Genomic DNA, 11,526 nt, shown 5'->3' with positions numbered 1-11,526 from the left:
CTGCTCCGTAACTCCTTCCCATGGAATCTCTGGTAATTTCTGGCACTATTCCTTTGGAATGACACCCATTCTATGTTTGTTTGTTTGGTTGTTTTTTTTCTTTTTCATCTAAAACTTTTCCTTCTTTCTGAGACAATCTGGCAGCTGATGTCTCTGGTCAGCCATCTTCCCCACATGCTCCAGAAAAATTCAAAATAAAAAAAAAAAATGATTACAAAAATACTAGATTGAGAGCGGCGGAGGCGGAGGCGCAGGCTCTTCCTGGGGTCCTGGCGAGCCCGAGCCTAAGCGGCGGCCCTGCAAGGTCCCTGCACAGCGCCCCGATCCAGGGCCCTCCCCGTCCGGCCCAGCCCCGAGAGCTTTCCTCCCCGGCCGGGAATGAGGCTGGGAGGCGGCCGCGCTGGGCTCAGCACAAAGGCTTGTCCTCAGGGGCCGCCGCCTCCGCTGCCTCTGCTGCCTCTGCTGCCGCCCGCCTAGAACCACCCGCCGAAGCTGAACCGGCGCCAGAGCCCTCGTCCCCGCCGGTCCCCAGGGGAGGCTGCTGCTGCCCGTCCCCTCGAGGCCCAGAGGCCCTAGCTCCGAGCCCTTTGCTCTCTCGGCAGCTGGGGGACCCGGCAGCCGCGCAGCCTTTGCCGCTCCCGGCTTTGGGGGCACCGCGGAGCATGTCCGAGGAGAGTGACATGGAGAAAGCCATCAAGGAAACTTCCATTTTAGAAGAATACAATATCAATTGGACTCAGAAGCCGGGAGCTGGAATTAGTGGTCCAGTTAGAGTCTGTGTGAAGAAATCTACCCAAGAGCGATTTGCACTGAAAATTCTTCTTGATCGTCCAAAAGCTCGAAATGAGGTACGTCTGCACATGATGTGTGCTACACACCCAAATATAGTTCAGATTATTGAAGTGTTTGCTAACAGTGTACAGTTTCCTCATGAGTCCAGCCCCAGATAGCTTTGGCTCTACAGCACTGTCACTTGTTAAACATCGCACACAGAGACCTCAAGCCTGAAAATCTGCTTTTCAAGGATAACTCTTTGGATGCTCCAGTGAAGTTGTGTGACTTTGGATTTGCCAAAATTGACCAAGGTGATTTGATGACACCCCAGTTCACCCCTTATTATGTAGCACCTCAGGTACTAGAGGCGCAGAGAAGACACCAGAAGGAGAAGTCTGGCATCATACCTACCTCACCAACGCCATACACTTATAACAAGAGCTGTGACTTGTGGTCCCTAGGAGTGATTATTTATGTGATGCTGTGCGGATACCCTCCTTTTTACTCCAAACACCACAGCCGGACTATCCCAAAGGATATGCGAAGAAAGATCATGACAGGCAGTTTTGAGTTCCCAGAGGAAGAGTGGAGTCAGATTTCGGAGATGGCCAAAGATGTCGTGAGAAAGCTCCTGAAAGTCAAACCAGAGGAAAGACTCACCATTGAGGGAGTGTTGGACCACCCCTGGCTCAACTCGACTGAGGCCCTGGATAACGTGCTACCCTCTGCTCAACTGATGATGGATAAGGCGGTGGTTGCAGGAATCCAGCAGGCTCATGCAGAGCAACTGGCCAACATGAGAATCCAAGATCTAAAAGTCAGCCTCAAACCCCTGCACTCAGTGAACAACCCCATTCTGCGGAAGAGGAAGTTACTTGGCACCAAGCCAAAGGATGGTGTTTATATCCACGACCATGAGAATGGAGCCGAGGATTCAAATGTTGCTTTGGAAAAGCTCCGAGATGTGATTGCTCAGTGTATTCTTCCCCAGGCTGGAGAGAATGAAGATGAGAAGCTGAATGAAGTAATGCAGGAGGCTTGGAAGTATAACCGGGAATGCAAACTCCTAAGAGATACTCTGCAAAGCTTCAGCTGGAATGGTCGTGGATTCACAGATAAAGTAGATCGACTAAAACTGGCAGAAATTGTGAAGCAAGTGATAGAAGAGCAAACCATGTCCCATGAATCTCAATAGTGACAGCTTCAAACATTGTTTTTTGTTGTTTTTTTTTAACAATTTGAAAAATTATTCTTTAATGTATAAAGTACTTTTTATGTAAATTAATAAATCATAATTTCATCTCCAAAAAAAAAATACTAGATTGAAAAATTACAGAAATGTAAGTGAAATATGGCACAGTTCATTTCACAAGAGAGAAAAGATTTTTGCAGCTAATTGATATTTTCTAACCCTGTTAACTTCTTTAATTTGGCTTTGTAGTAGCATAATGTAATAGATTATCTTATCACCAAATTTCACATCCCTGTTTAACACACCAGTAAATATAATTCATCACATTGTTTCATCTTCATATCTCATAAGTTAGGAGAACACAATAGCTTCGCTTTCCTGTAAAAGAAACTTTTATAAAAATGAAAATTTTGTGAAACACAGAATAAGAAGTAATTCCTCCCTTTATAAAAATATTTGCTGAATTTTTTCATTAGATAATGAATTTCTTTAGGACCCTAATGAACACTGATTTAACACATTGTTGGATAAGACAATGTATATACCAATCATTATTAAGTTGATGTGGAGATACTGTCTAATAGGCACGGTGGAGCTGTTCTTCACTTATTAAATATATCATTAAACTATTTCTTTAAAATTTTTGTTTTCACCCAGATAACACATACAAAATGAATCTATTTTTAGCTGATTTGAAAGCCAAATTTTTCTTTTTATCCTAACTCTACATGAGAATTGGTGGAAATAAGAAATGGGAAAAAACCCCAAAAAACATTTGTCCAAACACTATGGAAGCTCTGAGGGGGATATTCCTTATTCTTGACATCAATCAGTGATGTTTGTGTTCATTTAAGCCAGTATTGATGTTTAATGTGATGTTTAGATCAAGTCTATGTGGCTAAACTCAGGGTCACTGAATAGACTATATCTTCCTTTCTTGTTTTGTGAGAAATTTACATTTCTAATTTTAAAGTTCTATCTTCTGATTTATCTGCTTTCTCCTCAGCTGCTCTGAGTGATTGCTTTCCTTCTTTCTGGTGCAATCTGCATAAAACTACTAACTATCACAGGAATATTTATTGTTTTAAAATGTGCTCATAGATCAAGTCAACAGCATATATTTCACATTTGCTCTCTTCAACTTTCCAATTTCCCTTCTATAACATTGCTATTTATATCCCACCTAATCTTCTAAAGGCTCGAACACTCTTTACTTTATACATTTCAGGTAATGGAAATGTCAGTGGGAAGCTAGGTGGTGGAGCATACCTGACTAGGCTGTTTAATATATACTTTATTTCTTGATTTATTTAGTTGGCTCTAACCCAAACCAGCAAAGTCCTAGAAAAGAAATATATATGAATCAAAAAAATATATTTGTTTTATTAAAAAAGTAAAGTCTTGATTCTTAAACTCCAGAAGCTAAAAGTTATTAATATATAACTTAAAACCTATATATAAAAAGACTTCATCTTGAGTATCAAGTAATATGCTATATATACATCTTTGATTGGAAGTCTCTGATGTCATTATTTTCTTCCACTTATGCAAAAAAAAAAAAATCCATTCAGCTACTCTTTAAAGAGTGAAATTTCTGTCAACTTCTGTGAATTGAAACTCAGTGAGATTAAAAGCTGAATGATTTTCCCAGAATAATCTCCATATTTTGCTTGAATTCCACATGTCCTTCGGTCTGACTTATCTTTTTATTTATCTTCATTGTTCTCAGACTGATTCTTCAGAAACAATCCAAAAAGCCACTTTTTGAGACAAATTGGAAGCACTTCATTAACAATCTCTAAATAAATCATTTTTGTTAGTAACCAAATGAGAGTTTGATTCCTATGTTTCACCAGTGCTTATTCTTGTTTGGATTTTCCCATGAGGAAAGTATCCCTTTCATATACAGGAACTACTTTCCTGATTTTAAGTAAACTGAATCAGCTTTTCTTCAAAACCGAAAACTTGTATTTCCTAATCTGACTTATGGAAAAAAATTCCCTCCTTCAAAACATCTTAAAATTGATTCCGTTCTTAACTCCCTCTGGCTGTATCCAAGAAAAACTTTCGGTGTCAAGCATTATACATGATAGTTTCACAGATCCCTTATTTTATTATCCAACGGTCTCTTAATATTTGTATATTTAATTAAGAATCAATACTCAATAGGCAACCTGTTTATATGTCTCATTGAGAGCTTTACATAATACATCTCATAATTCTGGAGATTTAATTTTCATCTAGAGTGAAATAATATTCCTTGTTTCCACAATAATAGCCAGTACTATACCTTTTGTAATACTACAGAAAGCCTGCGGGATGAAAATACTTTTTGTTCTACTAGTACATACCTGTATAAATCATTTGACAAATATTTATTAATGAGTCAGCCAAATATTATACTGAATTTGCTACAAAAATATTAATGTTTACTTAAATCATACTGGTAAAGACATTAACTCAACTGAAGCATCATTCAGTTATCAAAGATTATATTGTATATGGGAGTCAGATTCCTCAGGTACATATCACACAGAGAAATGTGCAATTCTTGGGAGTTCCGGAATAAATATATTAGAAATACTATTATGGCAGCCTAGAAGGAATTAAACTAGGCTTATGTGATGATCATAGTTAGAGCATATTCAAACATGTTTTGGCTAAATTTACTATAATGCATTTATATTTCAGCTTCATATCCTTGTAGTCTGATCTTAGGGACAACAGCCAGCTAATTTTATGGTACTTTTTTGTTTTCTCAAGCATGCAGATAGAATCTCATCTGTAGAACTTGGTATTCAATGGAAAAAGAAAAAGAAAAGAATAAATAAGTTATAAGTAAAAATAAATTTTTTAAAAAAGAATCTCATCTGTTAGCTCGACATAGACATTACCCTCCATTAAAGGGACCAGATTTTTTGTCCTTGGGTACTCTATATTATTCATCTTTCCAAAAGGGAGATTGGGGGCTAGCAATGCAGAAAGAGCACACACAAAAAAGTGGACGTAGGAAAGAGTATGAACTCTTCAGAAAAATATAAATGGACATGATTTAAGTGCAGATGAGACAGTACTCTTTATCTTAGAGAGAAGCCCATCTCAAACTATTAATACCTTAAGAAGAAAGAAAAGTAATTTTGACTCATCCTTCTTGAATATCTAAGGGATGGCATAAGCTCCCAACAGAGATGGCTCTTGGAATTAAAATAATAACAGGAGGCCTATTTCCTTAGGCCATCTCTAGTCTCTTTGTTGGCCTCATGACTAAGCCTGTTTTCTCCCTGGACAGCAAAACAATGGCTCGATGCCCCTACAAATTTACACAGCAGTTGGCACTTACAGTCTCATAAAGATCAGGGTGCTTCCTTTGCCCTCTGTGTTCAGATCAATACAACCACAAAGACTCTGACTGGCCCTACTTATCATGTGCCCATCAGTGGTCCAATCACTGTTTGTGACCATAATTGAAAGGGCTTCTTCCATGATCTCTTAAAAGAAGTTAGTCTTAAACTTGGGATTTCATTCCTTTTAAGAAAATACCTTTTTCCATCAGGAATGAATTGCTTCTCTGAATTTATTTAAATTGATTCACTATTCCTTTTCAATTCTCTTTTCAGTTGCCAATGTGGGAGATCTATAGACTAATGAGCAAAATCTGTAGAGTGTTGGTTCAGTGAAAGATAAATTTTTCAGTATTTCACTGGGTAAAAAAGATGTAATTATAAAAATTTTACCAAGCATATCACTAATTTTGCAAAAACTTTTTTCCATGATTTGAATATGGCCAGAGAGTAGGGTGCATACAGAAAATTCAGGTTACAAAGGAGGCAGGGCTCTGGTTTCCATGACCTATCTGGAATTTCTTTATAGACTCTCTAAGGGAACATTCTACCAGTGTAAGATACACCAAATAAAAAAAAAATGCTTAAAAAAGATGTTTTATTTCTTTATTATTACTACTTTTACGTATTTTCAAAACATAAGATATGAAATGAAGAGTATAAAAAAATAACCAAAATAGAAGGAAGTTTAAAAATTGAGACTATTTTTTAATAACTCAATGCAAATAAATTTAAAAATCTACATGAAGTGGAAAATTCTCGGGAAAAATATAATTTACCAAAGCAATCAAAACTGTAACAAGACCAATTTCTAAGTTTGTTAAGATAGAATAATTCCTCATTTGTTTAGCTCTTCTTTAAAGTCATTCAACAGCACTTAAAAGTTTCACAAATAAAAGTCTTACACATCTTTTCTTAGATTTATTCCTACTCAACTTATGTTTTATTGGAATTTTAAATAATATGCTTAAAAATTACTTTTTCTATCTCTTTATTCTGATGTGTAGAAATAAAATTAAGTATATTGATTTTAGAGGCAACTAGATTGTCTACTTCTCTTATAATTTCTAATAATTTACCTATAAAACTTTAGAGTTTTCTATGTGTACAATCATATCTATAATTAATGAGAGATTTGTTCCTTTCTTTCCAATTCTCACTTACACTATTTATTCTCTATTGTTTTACCTCGTTAGCTAGTATAGTACTTCTAGTACTTTCAGTTCTAGGGTGAATAGAGTTGATGATAGTGAGAATGCTTCAGACATTTCATATGTTAAAAACAAATACTTGCTATAGGTTTTTAAAAATCATAAATAGAAGTTGAATTTTATAGAAAAGTTTTGCTACATCCCTTGATAAAATTACTGTATGTCACTTTTTTCTTTGAACAATTTTATTGTTGAACTGATGTTACTCCTGAAATAAGCACAACTTATTCATTATGTTTATATAACTGTATTTGCAGAATGTTGGTCTGTATTAATCAGCGAGATTAGCCTGTGATTTACATTTGTCATACTTTGTATGTTTTGTCATTAATGTTACACCAGTCATAAATGTTACATTTGTCATAAATGTTACATGAATAGGGGCCTATAGACTTTATTTTCTCTGAAAAGTCTTGTGAAGGGCTAGAATTATCTATTTCATGAAGGTTTGCTAGAATTTATTTGTTAAACCATAGGGGCCAGTTGGTTTCTTTATGGAAAGATTTTAAACTACTGATTCAATTTCTTTATTGGTGATTGAGCCTATTTTTTGAATAACTGTTAGAAGTCATATTTTCCTAAGATTATTTTTAAATAAACTTTGTTGTCATAAAATTGTTTGCATTATTTTCTTGTCTTTTTTGACTCTATTGAATCTGTGGTTACGCCTGCCTGTCATTTGAAATATTGATTATTTGTAACTTTTTGCTTTTATTTGTAATTTCAACAGGAGTTAAACCATTTTATTAGTGCTTTCAAAAAACAAATTTTTGGCTTTGTACATCATTTTTATGCTATTATTTTAAATACATACACATTTATACCGGTTTCATCTTCCTGGTTCAATTGAACTTGTAGTATTATGCAATAATCTTTTCAATAACCTTAACTTGCCACTTATCTTAAAGTCAGTTTTATCTGAACTTAGTATTGCTCCCCTAAAGTCCCTTCTAGTTAGCATTTCAGATTAGTATGCTTTTTCCATCTCTTTACTATCCATATGAATTCTTGAAAATAACATATATCATAGGTTCTTGAAAATAGCATATAACTAGAATTTTGAGAGTAGGAAGGGTTACCTAATAAACACCTTCTATTTTTTTGTGTGTTTTATGTTTTACTGCTTTCTATCCCTCTTGAGATCTTTGGTTCATTTCCTTATTTTTCTTAATCCATTATTTTCTTCTACTGGTATACCCTCTCTTTCTATTCTTTTGGTGATTATCCTAGACAAGTTTTACCATATGTTCCAAATCAACACTTAAAGTTAATATTGTAATCTACACCCTCAAACAATATAAGGAAATTTAGAATACATTATTCAGATCAATTCTTTTACACTTTATATGCAATTTTTTGCTCAACAGTTGTAAATTTATTTTTAGTATATATATGTGTATGTGTGTGTGTGTGTGTATTCTGAAAATATCTTTAGTCTGCCTTTTATCTTTTTTGGTTTTTTTACAAAACAGAATTTTATATAAATTTGTATACAGATAAAAATGTTCCAAAATTTAGACAAAAATCTAATTCAAATTTTTTCCCACCACAAAAATGGACGCTATGATTAAAAGCCACATTGTATTTAAATACATTTTTTCCATTTTTCTATCACAAACTGGTAAATTCCAGGGGGTGGGGAGTGGGGTATAACGGAGAGGAGAGGAAATGCTGATAGTCAATACAATTTGATCTTCAGTGTTGTCTCACCTTGAAATGACTTAATTACAGAGGTTTCTGTAAGAATCAGCATCCTTCCCTTTTAACATTAAAATGGAAACTTCTCCTCCAAAATCACAAATAAGGCTTCTGGCTTTTTAGCGTGAGGTAAACAGTACATCTGATATTAAGGCAAATGGCACAATACACGTATGGTATATTAACACAGATCTTCTACTGTAAAACATACACTGGAATTAGAACTTGTAAAAACTGCTGCAGTGTGTAATAGCTATTTGCTTGAATGTCTTAGCTGTGCCTTTTTGGTAGTTAATATGTTAAATGTCATCTTATCTGAGTTTTTTTATGGCCTGTGATTTGTTCTATTATATGGGATTAGATGTTCACCAAAATCTTTGAAGATGAACCAGAGCCTGGTTTCGAATTCTGTACACACACACATTATTTAGCCATATTGACTATTCCGCGAGGTCGGCAAACACTGCCTACTGAGCAGGCTTGCCGTGATGGAAAAGTATGAGAACACAGGATGATTTTTATATCTTCACTCTAAGTAAAATCAGATTTAGGCTGTCTAGATATCTTATTCAAGAAAATACAGATTTAAGATTTTTCATACAGTGATTCTTGTTCATGCCTTCCCCTTTTTTCCCCCAATGAGATGACCATTTCCTTCACAGTGGTGAGAGGACCATCCCTTCTTCTGGAGACATGGACTTCCTCCCCCAGGGGATCAGGGTGAAGATGTCACTTCTTGGACACACTGTCCACAGCCTTCCTGGCTGCATCCTCCAGGTCAATGGTGGAGGTGATGGGCAGTCCGCTGCTACTGAGTATGCTCTGAGCCTCTTGGACATTGGTTCCTTCAAGCCAGACTACCATGGGCACCTTGAGTTCTAGCTCCCGGCAGGCTTTGGTGATTCCATTGGCGATGATGGCACAGTTGACAATACCACCAAAAATATTGACAAGGATCGCTTCAACCTTAGGATCAGCTGTGAGCAATTTGAATGCTTGATATACTTGAGCTTCCTTTACACCGCCACCAAGATCCAAGAAGTTGGCTGGCTTCCCACCATTAAGGAAAATGATGTCACAAGTAGCCATGGCAAGCCCAGCACCATTCACAAAGCAGGCAATGTTCCCATCCAGTCCTATGTATTTCAGATCATATCTGGCAGCTTCATTTTCAATGGGCTCATTCTCTGACTTGTTGTCCATAGCGAATATATTCTTTTGTGGGAACTCTGCGTTGTCATCGAAGTTTATCTTGGCATCAAAGCAGGCAACTTGTCCTTCTGGAGTTTCACTGAAGGGATTCACTTCCACCTGACTAGCGTCAACTTTCAAGAAGACATTATAAGAAATAGTCATGAAAGTAAACAGACAACCTACAGAATGGGAGAAAATTTTTGCATCCTATGCGTCTGATAAGGGACTGATAACTAGAATATACTTAGAACTCACGAAAATCAGGAAGAAAAAATCAAATAACCCCATTAAAAAGTGGGCAAAGGACTTGAACAGAAACTTTTCTAAAGAAGACAGAAGAATGGCCAACAAACATATGAAAAAATGCTCAACATCTCTAATCATCAGGGAAATGCAAATCAAAACCACAATGAGATATCACTTAACCCCAGTGAGAATGGCCTTTATCAAAAAATCTCCAAACAATAAATGCTGGCGTGGTTGCAGAGAGAGAGGAACACTCATACACTGCTGGTGGGACTGCAAACTAGTTCAACCTCTGTGGAAAGCAATATGGAGATACCTTAAAGCGATACAAGTGAATCTACCATTTGATCCAGCAATCCCATTGCTGGGCATCTACCCAAACGATCCAATGACACTCTACAAAAAAGACACCTGCACTCGAATGTTTATAGCAGCACAATTCATAATTGCAAGGCTGTGGAAACAGCCCAAGTGCCCATCAATCCAAGAATGGATTAATAAAATGTGGTATATGTATACCATGGAGTACTATTCAGCTCTAAGAAACAATGGTGATATAGCACATCTTATATTTTCCTGGTTAGAGCTGGAACCCATACTACTAAGTGAAGTATCCCAAGAATGGAAAAACAAGCACCAGATATATTCTCCAGCAAACTGGTATTAACTGAGTAGCACCTAAGTGGATACATAGGTACTACAGTAATAGGGTATTGGGCAGGTGGGAGGGGGGAGGGGGGCGGGTATATACATATATAATGAGTGAGATGTGCACCATCTGGGGGATGGTCATGATGGAGACTCAGACTTTTGGGGGGAGGGGGGAAATGGGCATTTATTGAAACCTTAAAATCTGTACCCCCATAATATGCCGAAATAAAAAAAAAAAGGGCAAAATCCCAATTTCAAAAAAAAAAAAAAAAGACATTATACAGCTTCTTAATTTGATCTGCAGCCTGGTTTTTCAGAGGCCCAAGGAAGCCTAGATTCTCTGCCATCCGCTGAGCTTGACTATCCTTTATCCCTTCAAAAATGTCAATTTGCTCCTTAAAAATAAGTTCTGGGTTCGAAGCGGCCAGCTCCTCAATGTCCACGCCGCCCTGGGGGCTGCCCACCAGCACGGGGCCATTGCAGGATCGGTCCATCAGAATCGCCAGGTAGGTTTGCCTGGCGATGTCCAAGGCTTCAGCAACTATCACTTTGTTAACTTTCACACCTCCTTTCGGAGTTTGTTTGGTTGCTAGATTATATCCAATCATATGTTTAGCCAGCTGTCCCACAACATTAGATCTTTTGTTAAATGAACACCTCCTTTCAAACCGCTATTGAAGACACCTTTTCCTCTTCCTCCAGCTAAGATCTGGGCTTTTAAAACAATTTCTTTTGCATTTAGTCTCTTAGCAGCCTGGAGAGCTTCATTTGCAGTGTCTGCAACAAAGAATCTTTGAACTCTCACTCCATAGTCAGACATCAGTTTCTTGCTCTGGTATTCCTGCAGGTTCAACCATCTTCTGGAGGTAAATTGAAATGCCTGGGACTGGGCCACCAGCAACATGGGACTGAGCACCAGGGCTCCCAGCAGCTTCGCAGAGCGCTGCGGGGGTGGGGGGTGGGTTGGAGAAGGGGGAGGAGTGCGGGGTTGGAAAGGGGGGAGGGGCGCAGGGGTGGGAGGAGGAGGAGCAGGAATGGAGAAGGCAGGAGAGGAGGAGTAAGAGGAGGGGGAGGAGGAGAAAAAGGAGGAGAAGGAGAAAGAGGAGGGGGAGGCAGAGGAGGAGGAGGAAGAGGACAGGAGGAGGCCGGCCTACACATTCCCCTGTGCCAAGTCCGCCCTGGGTCTCTGGGGAGGAAGAAGAGGAAGAGGAGGAGGAGG

General features: G+C 37.8%; 1 protein-coding gene and 1 pseudogene across 1 annotated transcript; one reads left to right on the top strand and one right to left on the bottom strand.

Moving 5' to 3' along the window:
- The first annotated feature begins 263 nt into the window (after window positions 1-263).
- LOC105866566 (MAP kinase-activated protein kinase 5 pseudogene) lies at window positions 264-2,005 on the top strand (annotated as a pseudogene).
- Window positions 2,006-8,904: 6,899 nt separating this feature from the next.
- LOC105866564 (succinate--CoA ligase [GDP-forming] subunit beta, mitochondrial-like) lies at window positions 8,905-11,244 on the bottom strand. The gene is given in 3 exon segments (XM_076001304.1): window positions 8,905-9,561; window positions 10,590-10,944; window positions 10,947-11,244. Coding segments are annotated over 3 exon segments (1,236 nt in total). The 5' UTR covers window positions 11,212-11,244; the 3' UTR covers window positions 8,905-8,945.
- Window positions 11,245-11,526: the final 282 nt, after the last annotated feature.

The sequence above is a fragment of the Microcebus murinus genome, chromosome 4 (assembly GCF_040939455.1).
Source record: "Microcebus murinus isolate Inina chromosome 4, M.murinus_Inina_mat1.0, whole genome shotgun sequence".
Lineage (NCBI taxonomy): Eukaryota > Metazoa > Chordata > Mammalia > Primates > Cheirogaleidae > Microcebus > Microcebus murinus.
The sequence above is the reverse complement of the archived record's forward strand: the minus strand, read 5'-3'. Positions and strand labels throughout refer to the sequence as shown.